Source organism: Vigna unguiculata, chromosome 3 (assembly GCF_004118075.2).
Source record: "Vigna unguiculata cultivar IT97K-499-35 chromosome 3, ASM411807v1, whole genome shotgun sequence".
In the NCBI taxonomy this organism is placed as follows: domain Eukaryota; kingdom Viridiplantae; phylum Streptophyta; class Magnoliopsida; order Fabales; family Fabaceae; genus Vigna; species Vigna unguiculata.
This window is the reverse complement of record NC_040281.1, coordinates 5493212-5517065: the sequence shown is the minus strand read 5'-3', so window position 1 is coordinate 5517065 and position 23854 is coordinate 5493212. Positions and strand designations below refer to the sequence as shown.

The window sequence follows — 23854 nt, the reverse complement described above, 5'->3', positions numbered from 1 at the left end:
TTATTATTATTATTATTATTATTAATTTTTACATCACAATGACATCTCTCCCCCGTATCCTTTCGTTTTCCATCTCTTCACCACACCATAGTGACCTCTTATTCCACCATGCATACACCATCAAATCAAAGGAATAATCTCTGTCATCCCATGCATACACATACATATATAGGAGGGGACCATTTGAGTGAATTCCTCCTTTCTCGTCTTTTTAAAGAAGTACAGATTATAAAAACAAACAAGAATAATTTGTGCCTTTCCATCCTTAATAACAATATTTGAAACAAACACAAACTAAATTAAACATTTAATTCCTCTTCTTTTCTATTCACATCAATCAGGTCTTCTATATTTTTTTCCACTTTTTATTTTTATGAAAAATTGCTTTCCTTTTCATCATCCCACCCTATTCAAAGAACAATACATTAATGAAAAACTTGTCATAACGATTGACTATCAATAATAAAACAAAAAAAAATGTATTTAATAAAATTAAATATAATTATATTTTTATTTTACGAAATTCGAAGTGATTATGATTTCTGAAAATAAAACTATTAAATTTACGGGAATGAAATCTTCATTCCATAATATCTTTAACCATCTCATATTTGAGGATTTAACACATTATCAAATACTAAATACGAGGAACTCTTGTAATAAAATATAAATTCTTCAACGGATTATAAAAAATTAATATTATCTCATTTTTTAAATTTAGTCCCTCGTTACAAACAAGCACGCATCAAAATAATAATTAATTTTTCTTAAAATAAAAAAAGATTTGTTGTGGAATATACTTTAATTTAATTTTCTTTGTTTTGTTGAGTTTCCCCTGTTAATAAACGAGAGAGAATAGATGCATTAGTTTTGTCTGTTTCTGTGGTGGATCTGTGTAATTACATAAGAGGAATTGGTGAGGTTGATTTTGGTTTTTGATTGGAAGATGGATCCTAAGGATTTTCGATCCATATTGGAGAGCGCGGGCATCGACATTTGGATGTTGATGGATGTCGCCATCGCAGTGGCATCTGCTGACCACAGTGATGAATTGAAGCGTCGAAGAGACGGAATCGTGGAGCGCCTCTACGCGACGAGTTTGTTGTCATCATCGCGGTGTCCAAACTGTGACATCGACGACGTTAGAGAAATCGAGATGCAGAGCAATCCCTCCGCGGAGGAGGAAAAGGATACTTGCGAAGTCTTGTTGGACGATGAACAAAAGAAGATTCTAGAGATTAAAGAGCAACTTGAAGATCCTCACCAGGTCTTTGTACTTTCATTTCTCGATTTACCAGTTTTTTCTTAGCTTAATCGTGTCTCTGATTGAGAATCTTTATTTCTTTCGTAGTCCAAAGATTCGTTGTTGGAGCTGTTGCAGAATCTAGCAGACATGGATATTACATTCCGAGCCTTACAAGTAACTCATTTTATCACATTCAGTTTGTTAATTGTTTTTGTTCTTTTATAGTTTAATTTCATGTAAAGTTCATTCTGTAGGAGACTGACATTGGGAGGCATGTGAATCGGTTGCGGAAGCATTCGTCTAATGACGTTAAGAAATTGGTGAAGTTACTCGTCAGGTTTTGAATCTATCTACTTTATATTTGTTTTTTAAAATGTGAACTACAAGTGTTATTTGATATTTGTGTGCACTGCAACATTTTAATGGATGAATTTTGCTGAACATTTGTTTTGTTACTTTATGCGTTTGTGCAGGAAATGGAAGGAGATTATAGATGAATGGGTGAAGTTGAAGACGCCAGGAGAAGCGAGTACTACTGTCATGGGTAAAACTAGTCTTTATTTGGGAAAATTCATTAGTTTTTGAAATGAAAATGTGTAATGAAGGACTGTGTCTTTTATTAAGCTGAAAATGTCGAAATTCGTTTATTTATACATCTTATTGGCATGTCAGCTGACGAGGACTCGCCACAAGATAAAATGCCACAAAATGGACATCGTCAGGTTATAGAAATCCTTTTGACCATTCAGTGTTTTTCCATGAAAAAAAAGGTTTTTCTGTTTTTACAATTGTCTTTCTAACATTCTATTCCTTCCATAGATTCCCGATTTTGCAGACTCGCCAAATCCACACAGTGAGTACAGTATTAGATTTCGAGCTTCATTTGTATCTCGTTTGGATATGTTTGATATAGTAATACGTTTTTTACTCACACAGATGAGAGTTTTGGGTCAGAGCACAACAACATTGAACCACAACAACGAAAACCAAAAGCAATTCCTCACAAAGAATCTCCCCTAAAACCATCGGCATCAGTTACTACTCCTACTCTTGCACCTCAAAACGTATAGATATGAATTTATAACCTTTCTGGAGTATCTGATCTGATCCTAAATGTGGCTACTAAATGTTGGAGGTTGTTGCTCCAAAATGACGCAACAAGTTTAAAACCAGACTATAATAATAAAAGCTCCATTATGCAGTGCCTGTACAAGATCATAGTGAGTAGTCCTGACTTGTTGAATGATTGCAGAGACAAAAAGAGAGCAATGTTGAGTTGGATAAACTTGCTTCAGCGAGAAAGCGACTCCAAGAGAACTACAAAGAGGTTGCAAATGGTGAAAACTTTACTTCATTTAATTTTCATTTTCGTATTATCTACGTATTGTTTCTTCCGCCAGTTAGTTTCAAAGCCCACTAAAAAGTTATATACTTACTACCATCATGTCTGTGTGTCTAGCCAAAAAGAATAGAACGATCCAGGTGATGGATCTCCATGAGTTGCCAAAACCCAAGAATGCCTACTTCGGAAAAAGCAAAGGTGGCACCAGTCAGGGAAGACACTGGTGACTACGTGCCCAGTTGCGTGTGAAAAGGCTTTTTGTGGGTGAGTGATGTGGCATTGTCCGAAAATTGATCCCAGCACAAAAAGATAATAATCATTGATCAGCTATATCTTCATTTAATATACATCTATTAAATATATATATTTTTTATTTCTATTTGTCTTATTATATTATGTATATCTAATAAATCTATTTCTTATCCTCTATCACTAGGCGTATATATATCCTATAAGAAAGGAGTGTTGATAAATACTTTGACGTGCATAAAATATTTTTCATATAAACATTGTTTTTTTTTTACTTGTTTAACATTAACACTGGAAAAAAATATTCATAATCTTATAATATTTGTTGTCCCAAACAATTATTATATGTAATGCTGGTCCGGTGAGGAGCACCTGATGCTTTTAGCTTCTGATTTTTTTATTTTTTACTTTTTTGAGATTTAAACCATTAGGCTCTTGTGTTGGAGCTTGAAACGGTATGTAACTGTTTGCTTCGGTGTTTTTTATTTTTCCTATCTTAATTCAGCGTCCAACAATTCTAGCCAGCCGAATTCAAGAGTTACATTTTCTACCAACATTATCGTAGCTATAATTTACAACATTAATGGTTGACTATTGGATTTAATGGGTTATATAGTTTTAATTAGATTTAATTTGAATATGTAAATCTAGTGGTTGTTTTTCATGATATAGAGTAAAAGGGAAAAGGGAAAATTTTGAATAATTAAATTTTTTTATATAGTGAAAATTAGACTTCAAATATTCTTATGACTCCTGGTCTGTGGAACTGGGAAAGACAGTTATGCTGTACATGCATAACATGTTGATTAAGAGAAAATCTATGAAGATGACATTTATGTTCATTGATAGATACATTTAAATAAGGTTGCATGATTTTGTAAGATAATTTTGATAGATACATTCAAGTCCAATTGTATTCTTTCAAAATTGTACTGTTTTAAACTTATTTTTTAGATATTTTTTCTTAATATGTGTTGAAATAAAAATATTTTTTAGACTCATTAATTACAATTTTAACTTTGTGATGGTATTTTTTTATATTTTAATCTAAAATTTAAAAGAACACAATTAAAAAATGAGTTAGAAAATATAATTTCAAGGAAATAAAGTATAGTTTACAGTGTAAATTAAAAGAGAAATGAAATATTGAGTTGGGATTTAAGAAAAAACGATGTAAAATAGTCTTGCATATTTTTTAAAGGTTAAAATACTATATTGGTCATTATTTTTGTACCAAAATCTCAATTTGGTTATCATATTTTTATTAATTTCAATTAGGTTCACATTTTTATAAATCAGTAACAATTATATCATTTCGTTAGTATAGAAACTAACACCATTAAGTAACAATTATGGTTTACAATTTTTTTTAATGTAATTAATTTATGAAGTTATAAGATTTAAAATAAGTTCATGGATTTTCAGAAAGATATTAAAAACTACAATTAACAACTAAACGCATGTTAAAATTTTGATTAAGAAAAAATAAAATCAATACATTTTTTAAATATTTAAATAGCCAATTAATTTTAATTTCGTATAATTTTTAGTCGTCCTTTCACTTTCGAGTTTGAATAATAAGTTTAAAAATATGGTTTTTATTATCTATAAATACAAAAATAAAATATTGGTTCAACATAGAATTCATAATGATAACATCATAAAAAAAGGCTACCAAGTTGCATATGAATGCTTACATGACCTATAATAAAGAGATAAATATTATATGTGATTAGGAAAAGAAAAAAAAATAACAAACAATAAGAATATAAGAAAAGAGATAATTAAGAAAAGTCTCAATATGAAATGGTTGGAAGAGATTTCTGCATCTTACTGAAAAGAAACATCTTACAAGAAATACAACTAGAAAACATCAAAATCCTTTTTCAAAATAATTCAATCAAATTTGTACTTTTGGATATCAACAACTTTTATGATACCTTCACACACCACTGGAAACTTTTATTTCCATTTCACAATTGTTTTTATTCACCAATTATATATATATATATATATATATATATTGATTAAATTGTTTAATTTAATATTTTCTTATCATTCATTGTTATTAAATGGATGCAAAGAACAATAGAGGCTATCAAAATAGGTTTTTTTTTTATTTGGTCGGAAAGATTAAGTTTTGGTCTTTTGGACCACAATGGGTACCATCTCTATTTTTTTTTTGTTCAAAAACAAATAATGGTGACTGTGTGTTCAAAAAGATTTTACATTAAGATAAAATTATCCACAGCCCACTTTCCATGTTACACGTGTAATTTGCATATTCAACACGTGTGCCTTTTTGGTTTCCTACACTCATTTTCTCACAGACCACATAAAATATACATAATTCACAAATAATCAAGTCTGTTTATACATATTAACATTTATTCAAATATTATTTCTTTAATAGTATTACTAGGATAGTGTTTCCGTTGAAGTCTTTTAGATGAAAATGAATTTTAAATGTAAAAACGTTCATATAAACTTTTAATATACAGTAAAATAAAACAAATATTCGTACACGTATATTCTTTTTATTTATATTTACAATGACAATCTAAAATAATTTCGATTCTAAATATAATATATTCCTATATATAAAGTATAAACATGCAACTATATATTAATTTCAACATTTTACTAAATCAAATTTAATAAAACAACGTCAAAATTTTATAGATATATTAGTTATTAAATCATTTTTCACTGTCATAACAGAATAGAATTTCACAACATTATATTTAGAAGATATCCAATAAAATAAACTTCTAAAGAAGAGGTTACTCTTTTCTTCACTTTGAAAAAGTAAAACTTCAATAAAAGTATTTTTGTTAAAAGTAAGGTATAAATTGAAGAAATGAAACTTAATATATTAAAAGAAATATTAAATGCAAAAATATGAAAGTTAAATGTAGAAAAATAAATCAAGTGTTGAAAATGAATGAAAGAAAATTATGAACAAGCAAGTAAAAGACGCAAATTAAACGTATTATGAGTTGTTAAATTGCATAAATATTTGTGTTTTTATTTATGTATATGGCGTGAAGTAGCCCAAGTGTTTTATTATATTTATAAATATTTATTTTTGCCGATAAAAAAACTACATCGAGTATTATTCTATCCACTTGTTACGTTTTTCTGAATGATGATGAGTATCGCTCCATAACACCCAATTACTCCCTCTTTCAATTTTCTTATACCCTTTTTCATTCATAAATATTTAATGTGCATTATTCCCTATCAAACAACCATGGATATAATTAATATTCTTTTTGTTGATAACTTTCATCAACTAAACTATTATTAACTCAAATAATGAATATCATTTACCGTAGATCAAAGAAGGAATGACTCTTACTAACAATTCTAAGATTAATTTTTTTTCCCCTTGATATAACCTCTAAGATTTATTGCACTCAACTTACTAATAAGAGAATTAATTATTGGAAGTGAGTGGATAAAATAGATAATTAAGAAAAAAACAATGAAGAATGAATTATTTAATTTTCTATTTACATTTTTTTAATAAATTTTTATTTATTCTCCATTTATTTTAAAACTCTTTTATTTCCATTCTACAAAAAAAGATGATTCTTTTACAAAAAGATAAAAATTAATTAATTATTTTTTGTTACAATATATATTTATATACTAACATTTTTTTTATACATAAAGAAAGAATTTGATTTATTATTTTTATTTTGACATCAACCTACTTGAAGAATAACTTGAATTAGATGAGTGTCACTTGAAGATGAAGAGAAATTCTTCTTAATAAATTCAACATAGAGTCATCAATTGCCTCCAGAAATCCCTTTCACAATCCAAAGTAAGAAATTCCTTTTGCAAGTTTTCTCACAAGTTCAACTTTGTATATATTTCAAAGGTGAATTACAAGAGGTGGTGATGGCTATTTAGAATCTCAAAAGTGAAAACAACAAATATATATTGTAAACAAACCACACACAAAAAAAAAAAAAAAAACATCTCAATAATTGGATGAATAAAGAGGTTAAACATATTTAGAGACGACAATATAAGGCTAACCATGTGGACTAACCTGTTAGTCTACAAGAAAAAAGGTGCAGGTGGACTGAGTATTTTAGTCTATTGAGCCACTTAGACTTTTTAAAAGTTAATCATTTGACAAGTGTATCAAGTCGTACAAGTAGTAATCAATAAAACTCGATATCTTTTTCCAAAAAACTTATGCAATACTAAGCAACTATACAACTAGTAACTAATATAGACTAAAGAATGTCCATAATTTTGTGTTATGTGCAAGAAATTAAGATGAATAAACAATTGAAAACACTTTGGAAGTTTATTATAGGATGGAAAGATTAAAAATGAAATTGATTGATATTGTTGGAATTACATTTCACTGACCTCACTCTCATGTACTTAATCACTCAATTCCTCTCCATTATAATGTCAAAGTCAACCCACAAATTTATTCAAATTGTAGTAGAATGAGCATGAATTTTCTTATTAAATCAATTCTTTGAATCCCTAAATACCCGCAAATCGATCATTATGCGATTCAACCAAACTAACCCTCCTAATAACATTTTATAAGATTTTTATTCAACCATTTAATTTGTATTTTATTATGAATCACAATGTCCGTATTTACAAAAAGTTGGTGTCAAAATAATTCTCTCCAAATATACGTATAGTCTCGGTTAATCATGAAAAGTCAAGAAATGGGTTCCGTATTGGGCATCATCAAACTATAGCATGAGGATGATTAATTGTGTTCCACCAGATATATACAAAAGAAAAGGAAAATTATATTATTAATTACATCTTTTTGCCTTTTATTCATGTAATTTAGTATGGATAATTAATTTTTTAAAATAAAAAGATAATAATACATTAATAAATAATCTAAATAAGCTAGTTATGGGGAGAGAGAATCATATACCATCTATGAAAGTAAACAAATGGAATTGATAATATCATTGTCAAGAAAAATTGAATCTTTGACTCATGCATGTATATATACACTCTGAGTTAATCATGGAAAGTTGAGAAATCGGGTTCCGTAGGCTTGAACATCTTGGGCATCTTCAAACTATCAGAATCAGGAAGATTAATTTTGACCTTCTTAATCTTTCCTTTTCTGGTGTTCGCAGCGAACTTAGAAGCCAAAACGGTAGCCCCAAGATTCTGAAAACCCACACTGGGACCACTCGAACTCTCACCCGCACCACCTCCATCACCACCATCACCATCAACACCCTCCTCCTCCTCTACTATCTCCACCACATTCGAGTAGTACAGGCTCTCCTTCCCCAGCAGCTCCATTGCCAGCTTCCTCTTGCGGTGTCGCCGCCACGCAGCCTGGATGAAGTGTGCCCCCCATGCCCTCCAATGGTGGGAATAGTACCGGAAGGCGTGCTGCAGCTTCTTGCTGTGGAGCCGCTTGAACTGGTTCGCCACGAACTTCAGGTCCTCAGCGCGGAGCGCAAAAGCCTCCACTTCGGTGATGGACTTCACGGTGCGCGTGGAGGAGGGGAGGTTGAGGTTGGAGGAGGGCATGAGGGCCCACGTCAGCAACTCCTCGCCGCAGAAGTCCCCCGGTCGGAGGGTGATGGAGTTGTAGAACCCTACTCTGCCACCGTCGGTGGTGGAACTCTCCACCTGCCCTCTGATGATGAAGAGCATCTCCCTCACTGGATCGCCTTCTCGCACGATGTATGAGTCTTTCGTGTTCAGCGACGACACCAACCTCTCGCATATTGCATCCAGAAGCTGGTCATCCATTTGTCCGAAAAATGGAACCTGAATCAATTCGACACCACCACGACATGTTTCACCAAAAAATCCATTTGAAACAAAAATGTTTTATTCATAAACACACACACACACACACGTTGTTTTGTTTTGTAGTGATAAGAAGATGCTTACTTACCCGACGAACAATGTCGAGACAGAGATGCCTCTGAATCTGGCGGCGAAGATCCAAAGGCAAAGCACACAAAATGGCTTCTTCGTCTACTCCTCTGGTGGCCAACCATTTATATTGAACAAACCTTCGAACACGTTGCTGCAGTTCTGGTGGAAGCTGCCGGTGATTCATCCACTCTTCTGTATCTTTTTGTCTAAGTCTCCACTCTTCAATTCTTGCAGTTGTAGATTGCAGATAATTCTTTTTTTTCAAAAAAGTGAAAAATCAACCCAAAGTGAAAATAATGAAATATATTGAGTTTCGATAGGGTTTGTAATATTTTTACTTGCATGTTACCAATGAGATGCGCGAACAAGATTAGACCTGCAATGCATATGAAACTTGAAAACAATGTTTCACCACTGTAAGTGCTAGTCTGAAGGTTTTGTCCGTATGAACTGCACACACAACGAACTAGAGAACCGTAATGAAGTCTTCAATCTCAAACCAAAATTATATTGAACATCAAATACGGAAAGAGTAAGTGAACTTAATGGAAGATGAATGCACCTTAGATTCTTCAAACCCCACCAGAGGCAGTAAAAGTATTTTTGGATGAATCTTGAGGAGGAAACGTGATCGGTGAAAGCATCAGCAAAAAGTCCAAACTGAAACTCGTTTTTGTTATTGAGGACGTCGCAATTACTGAGAACTCTGGTGCGTTTGAACCAAGCTTGCCTTTCCCGGTGGTCGAGGGTAGCACAGTCCAGAAACGAAGGAGTACAAGATGGGGAGTGTGTTCTGTTCATCTCATGTTTGCATGTTATTATCCAACACTCGTACTGCCTCTGAATTGAAGCTACATACCACGTAGCTCCCAAAACCTGCATTCACCACAACATTTCAAAGTAATAACATTTATCTATTTGTTACTCCTGCATTTCTCAACGAAATTCGACAACGAGAAATGTAGCAGAGTGGGTATGAATAGTTACATGGCTGGCGAGCATGTAGGAACCAAGATTGTACAAGGCTCCTGCCAAGGCAGTTTTGGCGATAAGTCCACTGGTCTTCAAGATTCTCCGTTGCAAAGGAAAAATCTGAAACAACCTAGGAATGAACTGAAGGAGCACAATTAAGGACAAGGTGTGGTTTACATGAGCAACCGTGGAATCTTTCACCGCCGGAATCACGAACCAGACCACTATCTGGAATTGCGTACAAGAAACAAATTATATCAAATACCATAAAATGACATATAAGTGAAAAGAAAAGAAATACCTGAGGAAGAGGAAGGGTTGCGAGGAGATCGACGATGAAATCATGTTTGAGGTAGCGTGAGGCGATGTCACGAGGATCTGTGACGAGTTCCTTGCGGCCATAAACGCGAGAGGTGGGAGCGATGTAGGCGGTGCGGAACTTGAGGACCATGTGGAAGAGGAAGAAGAGGTCGGCGATGGTGCGGGAGAAGGTGACGAAGACTCCGAGGACGAGGTCGGTCTGCATGCAGGCCTTGTCTCCGGTGATGGGGAAATAGAAGTAGAGAGGATCGAGGAAGAGCGCGGCGATGCAGACGTAGAGGAAGGTGCGGTTCCATTGGGCCACAAACTTGGATTGAGGGTTTAGGATTTGGTACCACCATGGCACTTTCTTCTGCAGAGAGAAAGATTTGGGGAAATTGCTGAAGTGCGATGAAACTGCGAGTCGATAGAAATCGGTGTTCATTGTTGCTCTTTCCTCTCTTCTTTCGTTACCATGCAGATCATCAACCAAGGAACATAGACAGAGAGAAGGGGATTCCAAAAAAATGGGTTGTTATATAAGGAAAGAACCGCGATGAATATAGCAACGTAATGTGCATGCTTGGTCCCTGTTTTATGTTTTTTTTTATTTTTTTTTTAAATTACGTCATAATAATACATTTATCTAAATTTCAAAATGAAAAATATTTTCATATAAGAAATAAAAAACATTATTTTTGTTGATTAGATAAATCATTAATAAATATCTCAAAATAAAGAATATATAAATGATATATGATTGTATAAAATTATTAACTATATTGTTAAAAACAGTTTAAAATTAAAAAAATACGTAAAATTATATCTTTACAAAACAATTTTTATATAATATATTAAAATCCGTACCTTTTGAACTAAATTTCATTAATTAATATTTTGAAATCGTGAACACAGCTTTACCTATTTAAGTAATATTTTCAAATATACACACGGTTCTCTTTTAAATGACAGGAAGTCACAAACAAATCCCCATGTTTATTTTATTTTATTTTTATATTTATTTTAAAAATATATTGATATATTATTCTATTTTTTTATTAATTTAGTTTATTTTCTTTTATATTTAAAAATCATAATTTCCCCTCTTCTGAAATTTTTGTTCCCCTTTATTTGATTTCTCTCTTCTTTACCTCAATTTCTCTCTCACATCTTTTTTCTATCTTATTTTTGATTCTCAATCTTTCATCATTTTCAAAATCAAATTGCATCAAAGTGAAATTGAAGAGTTAAAAAATATTTTAGACCAAAATAATTTCTTTTTAGTATGTTAAATTTTTATCTTTTTTTTTTTCAAAACAATATGTTTTTCTCTTGTACGTGACTTTTCTATGACATATCTCTTATCTTTTAGAGATCATAAAACCATGATCTAATTGTTGATCGAACTCTTATTTATATAAATAAAGCTAATTTAAGCTTTGATATGTAAGGGAAAAACAACATTAGAAATTTACTTCAAGATAAGGAAAGTTACATGTTAATTTTCTTAAAATATTGAGTCTTGGTTTTGAGATTTAAGTTGGGGTATTCATAATTTTATCTTTTCTTAAATATGTGAGAGGTGACAAATTTATATTAGAAATATGATGGAGGGTGAATTTTTATAAACAAGTATGATAATCTATATTGAAAGGGATATTGCAACAAGTTTTACTTCTGATTCAATTATTGAAGATTTTAAGTTATTGAAAAAGCGTAGAGCATCACTTTAACTAAAGGTAGTTTTTGCTTTTTCTAATATATTATTATTTATGATAAACTTTACGTTTCATTTTCATATATATTATTGTCATATTTGTTTTTATTCTACTATTATGTGTGCTTTTTTTGAGTAGAGTAAAAGATGAGAAGAAATGATTTTTTTTAATTAAAAATAATAATTCATATATAAAAAATATAATTTGGCCCTTCTACAATTTTTGTCAAAGTTCCACCACTAATACCTATATCAGTGATTTTGTTAAAAAATATCACTAATTTGATACCAAAACCTTCATTTTTAGAAGTTTCATGTACACCTTTCACATAATTATATAAAAATATATCAAACTTTAAAAGATGATATTCATTTATAATGAAGTTGTATTATTTTTTCAGCAGTTCAAGAATCACTCACCTCGAATGATATTATCCAGACACTCAGATAGGAATGATCAAGATATCTCTTGGAACAATGGAGTTAGGAGTTACAACATTTTCTAAAAACTTTGTAGAATATGATAAAACTTTTAGTTGTGTTAATTATAATAGTTTAGAAAAATTTAATGATTTTAGTTAAAACTGTAAATCCACAACTTTGCAGGTATATTTTTTTAACTGTTCTGGACCTTTTATGTTTTCAAGTATGGGAAAATTGTAAATACAGACAAATTAAGAAAAATAGCAATTTTTGATGTCTATATTTGCATTGACAAACATCAGAAAGTTATTGTTTTTAACTCCATTTGATGCCATTTGAACATTGGGACCTCCAAGAACGGATGTTGAAAAACGTCAAGATTTTCTACAATTGACATTAAGGGATTGGATTTTAATTTCGACGTCAATTTAAATGTTATCTGATACGACATTGGAGTTGGAGCATACGTCAAAAGTCCAAAATAACTTTAAAACTTTTTTTTTTTGTTTTAGTAAAATTATTTTAACAAAAGTAGTACAAACTTTACATAATTTTTTTTGTTGTAGTTGTAATCGTTACAAGTTTCGTTCAGTGGCGGATCTTGATCAAGAATTTTGGAGGGACCAGAATAAAATAATTTTTTGATCATTTAATTGGACCATTAGTATAATACTTTAAAAAATGACTCTTCTATAAAACAATTGGATCGTTAAATTGAATTATTAGTATAATGCTTTAAATACTTTAAAAGTTATAAAAAAATATAATTTAACTTGTTTTCATCTTCACGTGTAGCTTCCCTTTTACTACTTATACAAAATAAATTAATTATTTTATTCTTCATTGATATGCTTTTTTTTTTAAATATATTAAAAAATAATTTATCATAATCTAATAAAATATTGAGAGACATAAGTATTAGAAGAAAAATATATTATAATCAAGTCACAATTAAAAATCGATTATAAAAAAACATATAATACATGATTTTTTTTCTTCTATAATCATAAAAAGTAATTATACAAAAGGCTTATGAGATAAAAAATAATTTTAATAACTATTAAAGTAATATTTCATTATCAAGTAAGACAAGAGAGAGTTACATTTTTTTTCTTCGAGAAATGAAGGAAACATATGAGAAATGAGAACAAACATAATGAGTATGTGTCTAACTTCATTTTTCTTAAAAAAAAAACATATGATAGTGAGAGATGAGTACAATTTTGTCAAATTTTTAAAAGGCAATGACAGAAGAAAATAAAAAATATTTTAATAAATGTTTGGTTTAATTACTCTTTTGGTTATTGTTTCCAAAAATGTAAGTTAATCTTCCAATTCTTTTAATTTCAATTTAATGACAATTTGATATTTTTAGACGAAAACAGATACTAAAAGACTAATTAAACCTAAATATTTTTTTTATTTTTTATTATTTTGGATTTTATGTTTTATTATTTATTAACATTAAATATTGTATTTTATAAAAGAAATAAAGAGACACAATTTAATTATCATCAATTTTTAAAATATACTATTTATAATTTTAAAATTTTCAAAATTTTTAAAAATTAAAAAAATGGATATATAATTTTGAAAAAAAATCAAAAATATTTGGGGGCTAGGCCCTCCTCTCCTATCATGCTCCGCCTCTGGTTTCGTTGTAATGGAAATGACATAATAATAACAAATTTTCTTTCATTCTTGTTTTAAGAGGTCTCTTGTTATAAACATTTAAGAAATATTAAGGTTGGTGAGCTATATATTGAGACATTATAAAGTTCACTATTTCTAAAAGGAAATTCTATATTAACAAAATTCATTCTACTCTACCTAATAAAATCTAATATTTTTTTATTTAATTCTTTTTCAACTATTTATATTTTAAAACAAAGATATAATTACTGGTATTATATATATGTAGATGTAATGTAGAAATGAAAATGTTCATGGATCATTACCATTACTAGAAAGTAGATCATTAATATTCTATTCAACTGTATCTTTAAATATAGACCCAAATATATTTTCAATAACTTTTCTTTTTTCTTTTTACTTTAATATATAAAGTATATGTAATAGATCAAATTTTTGGTTACGTTAATTTTCTATATGACTATAGATTAATATTGACTGAAAGATATATTTCTTATATAGTATTTGGAGTGTGTTACACAAATTCTCGTAGCCACGTGAATAAAGTGTTGCAAAGGTATAAAGAGAAAGCATATACCATAAATCATAATTTGGAAGCAATCCAACCTAAAAACCTACTTACTATATGAAGTGCAAAAACTTTACCTTAAACAATAGGTTAGTGGACTTAGTTTGTCGTGTGAAGTGCTTAATTGAGTTGAAAGAATTTTTAATAATGACCATATTTATTCTAGTTATTGTGATTCCCATCTAGTTTAAGTCCTATAATGAAATGAAATGAAATGTCTGTTTCGTAGAAAAGGGTTCTGAACTCAACTATGTTCCCATCTAACAACTATCATTGCTCATGTGCTCAATGTGCTTATTATATGTGGCTTTGTTCTTTTTATTAGAACTTGAACGAATGGCTTATAATTAACAACTTGTTTGGTGAGTACTAAATTGGCTTTAACCTCTGAGTTTCTAAAGTTTTGTTTCAAAGGTTTTCCACGATTGTAAGCGGGCGTGATATGTATAAAGGAACATATCAGGAATCCTAATAGCTTTGTTTTATTGTTGTAATCATTTATTTCCCATGAAAGAGACATACCATGAAACAAGTTTTGTTTCTTTTTGATTGAGGGAGGAAAAACTCCGTCTTTTTCTTCATTTCAAATAAACCTATCTTCTCCACAAAACTGCTTAAAATTTAAGGGTAATAACCTTATTAATAACTTTTAATCTTACGTAAACAAGTTGTAATTCAAGTTGAAAAACAATATTACAAGTACCTTAATTTTTAACACCAACTTCTACTAGTTGGAGTTGATTTTAGACTTAGATTCCAAAAATAGAATTTGTTGTATTTTTGAATCCCTTGGATGGAAAAAATCGATTAAAAAAATTCAAAGGATTTCACTCAAAGTTAGAGATAGTGAACTAAGTTTTCATCACATATTAAACTTATTATAATTTTAATTAGTTTTTTTTTTCTCTTCATTTACAATACTTTTACATTAACGGGGATGGTAACAAGTTATAATAGTAGAAGTAATATTTATCCTTGTTATTTGTTGGAGATCTCACATCGACCAGAGATAAAGTGCCTTTATATTATATAAATGAATGCAAACATCATCTTATAAGTAGGTTTTGTAGGGTAAAGTTAGACTTAAAGTTCACATCTAACATGATACCAAAGTCATGAATTTGAGATTATCCTAGTAAAATTTGTTATTTGTTAGGTTTATTGTGTCACTCGCAATCGAGAGATTTGTTGCTTGTTGGACCTATTCCGCCACCCATGGTAGGATTGCTATCGGATCATTCATTAATGTCTAATCTCACCCTTGAGATGTATATATCTTGACATGAGGAGAGTGTGCTGAAAATCTAACCAACTAGAGATAAGACATACTTATAATATATAAATATGTGCAAATATTATTTTATAAGCCAGTTTTGTGAGGTTGAATTATACTTAAATTTTACTGGTTAACATTATTATTACGTATTTGTGCGAGAAAAAAATAAACCTATATATAGATTTTTGTCTATATCTGTTATACACTTTTTTTTTATCTCTATTTTTATCATATTACATATATAATCTATATAACCTATCATTTTTTTTTGGGTTTAATATGTTTTTGGTCCCTCAAGTTTCAGCGAAATTTGGAATTAGTCCCTCATCAAAACTTTTGACCAATTTAGTCCTTCATCTTTCAAAATGCGTGAATTTAGTCCTTTTAACCAAATTTTGTTAAGTTTATCTGACGTTTCGAGCGCATTTCATGATAGTATTTAAGTTAACATTAAAGCAAAAATGTGTCAAACAGTATAAATAATTTAAATACTATCATGAAATGCGCTTGAAATGTCAGATAAACTTAACAAAATTTGGTTAAAAGAACTAAATTCACGCATTTTGGAAGATGAAGGACTAAATTGGTCAAAAGTTTTGATGAGGGACTAAACCCAAATTTCGCTCAAACTTGAGGGACCAAAAACATATTTAACCCTTTTTTTTTTCTTTCTCTAAATATATATTAAGTGGTACCGGTAGTGTAGCGAATGAATCATTATTGATGGTAGGCACCATTGATTGAAAAAGTAGCCAATCTGGGTATGGTTAGAATCTGTGCATAGATTGATATATAGATTTAAGTAATTTTGGGAATAGGCTTGGACATAAGAGAAATGGTCCTGTTGCAACTTTTTGTAGGTTTAAAATTGTGTCATGGTAGGTTTTGTGAGAGATGAATTGATTTTATATATCTGCATGGAAAGCAACTAGGCACTTATGACGTATCACCATCTGTTTGCTTTTGTTATACCGTCCAAAAGCTACTTCACAAACGTGTCAAAAACACCCAATAGCAACCTCGTTTACACTCGTGGTTCAATTTGCAACAACTAAAGTAGCTACATATCCTCTGTCTTTTTCTCCCTTTTTCTACGACCCAGCACTGTCTTTGTTTGTGGGGCTTTTCATAAAATATTGGACCTAAAATAAATAAAGCTTTTGTTTTAATCAATATTTTTATGATTCGACATCTAATTTAATCATTATGTCCGGTGGTTAAGTTGTGTGAAATCACTTTATGGTTTTCTTACTATGTTATCAGAATCACCTGATATGTCGCAAATGTTTGTTAGAGAATCTAATTTAACATCTATAATCATATTTTTCATTTCATTATATTTAAACACCAATTTCACACTGCATTAATCTTTATCTACATTATTTTGTACATCTTCGTAGTCTTGTATATTTATGGTTCAAGAAGCATACTATAACAAGAATAGTTTTACAGGAAGTAGTTTACTCACCCAATTACGAAGTAATACTAACAAAACACACTTTGTAAGTTAGTGCAAGGCCTAGGTCAATATATGACTGATTTTACATACAAGTATGTGAAAAACATATGATTTTAGATTCACTTTCACTGTAATTGACTGATTGTAAACAGTAAAATTTTCAGCCATGTTCCTTCTGAATTTATCATTAAAGAAGTGATTGACGACCACTAACAATTATGTATCATTATGCAGATGTCTATAAAGGGAGACTCTATCTGTTGTAAAGTTAAAGTTGCACACTAGTTAACATGATTCATCATTGCGATCAGGAATATAAACGAGATATCAGAGAATTAAAAAAAAAAATAATTGATTTAATCAATGCAGATATATTTCATAGTGGAAACAGATGAATTCTGATGTTATTTAAACAAGAGTAATATACTAATACCTATATAAACACCACTGAATGCATCACTACATTTAGCATCGTAAATGTTCATGTATATTCATAATGGAATTAGTGAACACTCAGAATATTAGATAACATCTGAAAAAAAAAATATTGATTAAATGTTTAAAAACAGTGAATATTCCACCTATCATAGCTTATTTTATCAGCCTCCTATATGATGACACAGCATGCAATGGAATCCAAATTGTGGCAAACCTTCTCTGTGTTGCATTGCAACACACAGTAGCCATTGCTGGGACTGCACTTTTACCAATTTCACCATTGTGAATATCAACTCTGTATTTATATAATTATTTTTTCGTGTGTACGTATCTCAAAAACATTCTCTTAAAACATAAAACTGGATGACGAAACATTTTGCTGTATCATATATAGCAGTGATATTTTTCATAACGTCTCTGTTGATGAGTAAGAAGTGTAAATTACCCTTTAAGAAAGTTGAGAAAAAAAGTGTAGATTATCATCATTTGATTTGGGTAAGAAATTGAAAAAGAAAAAAAGAGCGTGAGTCCAAACTTAAGTTCACTCTTGTCAATCCAATCCAGCCAAGAAAATTCAAAGAAAGTGACCACAGTACAGCTTTTGTTTTCCGTTCGTGCCCTTCTGAGAGACAACAAGAAAATTGACGCTGAAGAATTACATGAGTTAAAAATCATCTCTTAACACTTTTAGTACTACAGAAAAAAAGTAATGAATCAGAGTTACTATAGTTGGAAAGAGAAGTGGCACGTGAATGGAAAAAAACAAAGAAATGTGAGAGTAATTAAATTGTGTTGATACTAGAAGGTGTAGCAGTACGCAGTGCAGTAGGAAATTAAATGCATGAAAGTTTGGCAGTGTAATAGTAGAAAGAAAGGGTGGTCCCCAGACATATAAAGAGAGTTATGATATTCACCACACAAGTCCCATAATAGAAAGACAAAAGCCAATGGGAGCGTGTGTGCTCCTCACTACTTTGAGCAATATCTTAATTGCCCATAAAAAGGTGGAACTCTTGCACAAACATCTGTGTCATTCAACTCTGAAGCATATCTTCATTCTCATCACTTCCATTTTGACCCTAAATTAGGTCACAGATCGTAACAAAAAACACCATGAAAGGAAACAAGCCTTATCTAGTTGTGATCCTCATACAAGCCATCTATGCTGCCATGTTTCTGCTCTCAAAAGCAGCATTTGACCATGGCATGAACAATTTCATCTTTGTCTTCTATAGACAGACCGCAGCCACCATATTCCTCATCCCTTTCGCTTTCTTCTTTCAATGGTATGCACAACACAACACACCTTATTGCATCAACATATATATATCTCTCTAACTACGTACCCAACTTCGATCTCTTTTTCTCAATTTACTGATGCGATTTTTTGTTATTCAAACCAGGAAAACTGCACCCCCTTTGTCGTTCCTGGCCTTCTGCAAGATCTTTTTTCTTTCTTTTCTGGGGTATGTCCAAGTATTCAATATTTCAATTGAATAATTGATGCTATTATTATGATTAGATCCTATCCAAGTTGAAGAGTACTGATACATATATAAAGCTAGCTAGGTTTAAACTTTACGTTATATATCGAATTGAAATATGATTCACGTGAGATTTTCTTTTTTGAATTGATCAAAAGTGTCGGTGATTATAAATTTCAGGATCACTGCCAGCTTGGACATATATGGTATTGCCCTTGTTTACACTTCTGCTACTTTGGCTGCTTCTATCACAAACTGTCTCCCAGTCATCACCTTTTTCTTAGCGTTGCTGTTCAGGTACAATATTACTCAAGGAGTGACTTGTTTTCGGTGATTATGGTATTGCTTCGGATTAACTATGGCTCAAAACAATAAGTATTGTTTTGTGTTTGATCTACCTCATCATATATCACCATTTACTTTGTATTTCATTCAATTCAAGTCTCTCAGAAAACCGAAATTTATCAAAATGGGTGAGTTTTTTGCTGTCAAAATCCTAAAAGACCTGACAATATTCGATCACTGGTGGAGATTAAGATTCACGGGTTCTTTATGAACAACATACCTGAAGCACATAAAAGCACCTCTTATTTATTTTTTCTCTTGTTCAGATAGTTAAAGCATAACTTTAAAAGATGTAGTTGTAGTATGCAGGTGAGTATTTAACCGTCTAGAAAAGTATATACCTTGTAATAACCAAAAACTGACGATAAGAAAATTATAATAACCCTTAGCCAAAAGGAAGTATAATCGGAAGATTGATGATGGTAGATGATAGATGAACCCCTCTTTATATCAAACACAACAACAGTCATTTTTTCTTTTTAAATCTTTGTTCTTATCACATATCACACTTCTTATTTTACATTTTCCCTTCTTTGTTGTTAGGTGTTGAATTGAGTTTGATATTTTCTAAACTTGTCCTAATGCTGGAATAGAATTCCATTGAATTTGAATCATGTTTTTTAAATGTGTCAGAAAAACAGTTTAGAAAATGCCAAACATAGGGAGAACACATGTACTCTCTCTGATTAAAAATATCAGGGTTGTCTACTAAAAAGAAAGAAGCCTGAGGAGATTTTTTCCCTAGCAAAAAATGCATTATCATGTGGTCACTTTTCATGAAAATTAAAGGGAAGGAACAGGTGGGGGTTAGCAGTTATGCACGGATAAAAAATATGCTTTCTTTATGGTATATCTTCATGTCGGAAGACCAAAATTTCAAGGACAGACGACCCTTCAAACTGTACTTCATTTTTCATTGAATGCATATATAGGTCCTTTTCCATTTCTGAAATAGGAAGTTTTGCTGGTCTTATTCCAATGAGAAAACTTTTGTTGTGCTTGGTAGGTCATATATATCAAAGGAAAAACACAATGGATTCACAAAAAGTTAACTGAAACAAGAAAATCTACTCTCTTTTTTTTAACTGAAACACTTTTATTTATTTCTTATTTCATTTTCATCAACATACTACTGTGACCTGTTCTGACAAGGTCTTAGGCGTTTCCAACTGGGAAAGTGAACTGCACTTATTTTCATGGTTTAGCTTTTGGAATGTATTGCATGAAAGTGGGTAACTTTCAGAGATTGGACCAGTTAGTAGCAGCAACAAACAAGGTCCATTTGTGATCAGGTTTTGTAGCCACAGTATCCTTCAATGCATAGCTGTCCAATATATGTGTCTTTTTGTTTTCAAGGGAAACGACACTTTCACAAAAGAAAAAGTGTATGTTATAAATGAGCACGTGCGTTTATACCCATATGTCTATATGATAAAGTGTCTGAGAGTGAACCACTTTGTTAGGTGTTTGAGCTTTGACCAAACATCTCTGACAGATAAGAGTTTGGTTTGTTTCAGGATAGAAGTTTTGAAGGTAAAGAGTGCCCCTGGTGTTGCTAAGTTGGTTGGAGTAGTGGCATGCTTAACTGGAGCAGCAACCCTTGCTTTCTATAAAGGTCCTCATTTGGAACTTTTAAGCCATTATAACCTTTTAGGGTACCATAAAAACCAACAACACCTGGGTCATGTTGCATCTCGTTCATGGATAAAGGGTTGCTTCCTCATGCTCCTCTCCAGCACCTTTTGGGGAGTGTGGCTTGTGCTACAGGTAAATTTAAATTTTCTTCCCTCATATTCAATATTCTTCTTTTCATAATTATTCATATCATTCTTCAATGTTCTTGTTGGTAATTGACCAGACTTTTGTCATAAAAGACTACCCTTCAAAGCTGCTCCTCACAACTCTTCAGTGTTTCTTAAGTTCGATTCAGTCTTTGGGCATTGCCTTGGCAGTAGAAAGAAACATTGAGCAATGGAAATTAGGGTGGAATGTCAGACTCCTTGCTGTTGTTTACTGCGTAATCCTCTAAATCTTACCAGAATTAAATTCATGACATGTTTTTTGTATGCAATAATATTATCAGCTAGCAAATTTAGTACTAATTTTTGAATTAATTTATTGTGGTAGGGAATTATGGTGACTGGTGTAACATATTACTTACAAGCATGGGTTATAGAGAAGAAAGGACCAGTGTTTCTGGCCATGGCAACACCACTGTCTCTCATAATGACCATCTTCTCCTCCACATTTATCTTGGGCGAAATAATAACTTTGGGAAGGTTATTCATCAATCATCGTCCTTCTGAACTATTTTCAGTAGTTCTAAAATTTTCAATCTTCTTCTTTAATTGCACTTTGTTAAGTAGCTATTAATTAATTAATTGTATGGTTGGTTTTGATGTTTGAGAAGCCTTTTAGGAAGCATCGCTTTGGTTATTGGACTTTACTGTGTGCTGTGGGGAAAGAGCAGAGAGCAAATGCCAAAAGTTTCCTCGGATATGGAGGAGGCACCATCGAGTTAGAGTGATTCACAAATCACAAACTTCTATGACACGTGATATATACTATACTTGCAGCACCACCAACACTTTCTTCAGTAATCTTTTTCCGATACTTTTTTTATGAGAATCATAGAAGCAGTATTAGAGAAAAAAACAATGTGAGAGAGTGTTATCATATACACTTGAATAGTATATTGTTCGGTAGTGTTAATCTGTCAGAAAAAAAAAATGTATGGTTGTAAAGGCATATGTTAACTGTGTATAGTTTGAATTAGTGCCCAAATTCTGTTAATATTTATTACGTTTTAATTATAAAGCAGCTTGTGTTACTTGTTTCCAAAGAACTTGTATGAGACAATTTTGGTGATTGTTTCCTACATAGAAGATTCATGAGAAGATTCTTATATTTGACTTTATCTAGATCTAATATATGTTTAACTATAAATAGACTTAATAATTCATATATAATTTTAGAACACCAACGAATTTGGATTTTTTCTGGATTTTTTCATTATTTTTTTATTGTACTTTGAAAACACATTGACACTTATTTTAAAATTTTAAAATATATTAAAGATATTTAAAATACTAATATAGTATATCTTTGATTTTCAATAAAAAAAACATCACAAAACTAAATAGAGAATCACCTATTCACAATTTATTGAGATATCTGAACGTTATACTAAGACAAGGTCTTTTGTTTTATAGAAATTCTTTAAATTAATGTTTTGTTTATGCCAATTGCTAAATTTGAGATAATTATATAAGCAATATACTACCATAAGGTACCTTCTTAGAAACTCTCTAATCTCATTAAAATACAACAAATAATACAGTGTTTTCAAGTATTTGGCAGAATAACGATAAAAAGCCATGACAAGAGATGAAATACATTCAATTAAATTGTCATTTTTACGAGAGAGATAGTTTGTTAAAGCATTATTATGTTAATACATGTTAACATGAAATACCAACTTGTTTTGACTTACCCATCAAAGCTCTTTCTCACAATGTTTTTTTTCAAAATTATAGGCTAAGTTGAGTATGGAGATATTAGTGATCAATTATTTGTTTCTTTTGCAATTATATTTTGTTGCATATTTATTTATCTGTCTATCTATATCTTTTTAAATATATAATAAAAGAAACTTTTATCTTCCGTTTTGGTGGAGTGTCATGAATAAATAATATGATATATACAAGTGATTTAAGATAGATATAGTGTGTTTCTTAACTTTTTGTCTCGTATAATAGTGTTGATATGTAACAAAATTTATACGTATTAGAAATAGAATGGTCCGTCCTAGTTGGAGAAAAAACTTTGGTAATTTTAGTACTATAACCTAGGTATGCCTTTTTCTTTTTTCATGCATCTCAAATTTTGTAGTTTTCGAAAATGACTAAGAATAGAAAAGGGTTTTATAATTGATATTCGTATATTTTATTATTAAAAATTATAAAGTATAAAAAGAATTTCATTTAAACGAGATTCATTTTATAAAATCATTCATCTCTCTAAATTTCTTTTATTTAAACCTCCTATACCTTATCTTTAAAATTCTAAACCTCTCATCAAAAGCAACAAATATGTTAGATCATATTTTCTTATAGAGTAAGTTCTCTTTTTGTTCTTTTCTTGAGTCTATTCTAGTTTTTGTCGTATGTGACCTTTGAGACGATTGCATGTGGCTTTAAATAATTCTAATTGATTCTCTACTATTTTATGTGATCATAAGAGTTTGTTTAGATTATTAATTCGAGCTTTTTTGTGTAGTTAGAACTAAACCTAAGAGCTTTGATATGAGTGGACTCACTTAGCTAGGGCTCTTCATTTGAGCTAAGGAAAACTAGTTTATTTATAATGATTATATTGCTTTAAGTTGATGTATTGAATATGACGAAGGAATTGAATTGAGATTTTAATTGTTAGAACTGTTACTTTTGGAATTATATTGGTATTGTTGCTTATGGAGT

At 30.7% G+C, this 23854-nt stretch overlaps 3 protein-coding genes across 4 annotated transcripts; 2 read left to right on the top strand and 1 right to left on the bottom strand.

Annotated features, from left to right (window-relative positions):
* The first annotated feature begins 833 nt into the window (after window positions 1–833).
* On the top strand, window positions 834–3109 carry LOC114177426 (probable mediator of RNA polymerase II transcription subunit 26c). 2 transcript variants are annotated; one of them, XM_028062760.1, is made up of 9 exons: window positions 834–1267; window positions 1352–1420; window positions 1501–1583; window positions 1720–1790; window positions 1919–1968; window positions 2066–2099; window positions 2183–2280; window positions 2499–2573; window positions 2706–2837. In XM_028062760.1, exons 1-9 carry the CDS (start codon window positions 947–949, stop codon window positions 2730–2732), a joined length of 828 nt encoding a protein of 275 aa, XP_027918561.1. In that variant the 5' UTR covers window positions 834–946; the 3' UTR covers window positions 2733–2837. The 2 variants fall into 2 exon arrangements, with proteins under 2 accessions (XP_027918561.1, XP_027918560.1); XM_028062759.1 differs by having other exon boundaries at window positions 836–1267; window positions 2499–2583; window positions 2706–3109.
* A 4747-nt stretch (window positions 3110–7856) lies between these two features.
* Window positions 7857–10458, bottom strand: LOC114178506 (probable cyclic nucleotide-gated ion channel 16). Its single transcript, XM_028064446.1, has 6 exons — window positions 10015–10458; window positions 9729–9941; window positions 9304–9617; window positions 9080–9191; window positions 8758–8994; window positions 7857–8627 (listed from the first exon to the last, which is right to left on the bottom strand). The coding sequence occupies exons 1-6, from the start codon at window positions 10456–10458 to the stop codon at window positions 7857–7859; spliced, it is 2091 nt and encodes a 696-aa protein (XP_027920247.1).
* An 8089-nt stretch (window positions 10459–18547) lies between these two features.
* On the top strand, window positions 18548–22206 carry LOC114179280 (WAT1-related protein At5g64700-like). Its single transcript, XM_028065550.1, has 7 exons — window positions 18548–18833; window positions 18951–19013; window positions 19212–19328; window positions 20894–21143; window positions 21235–21393; window positions 21504–21655; window positions 21787–22206. The coding sequence occupies exons 1-7, from the start codon at window positions 18661–18663 to the stop codon at window positions 21896–21898; spliced, it is 1026 nt and encodes a 341-aa protein (XP_027921351.1). The 5' UTR covers window positions 18548–18660; the 3' UTR covers window positions 21899–22206.
* Window positions 22207–23854: the final 1648 nt, after the last annotated feature.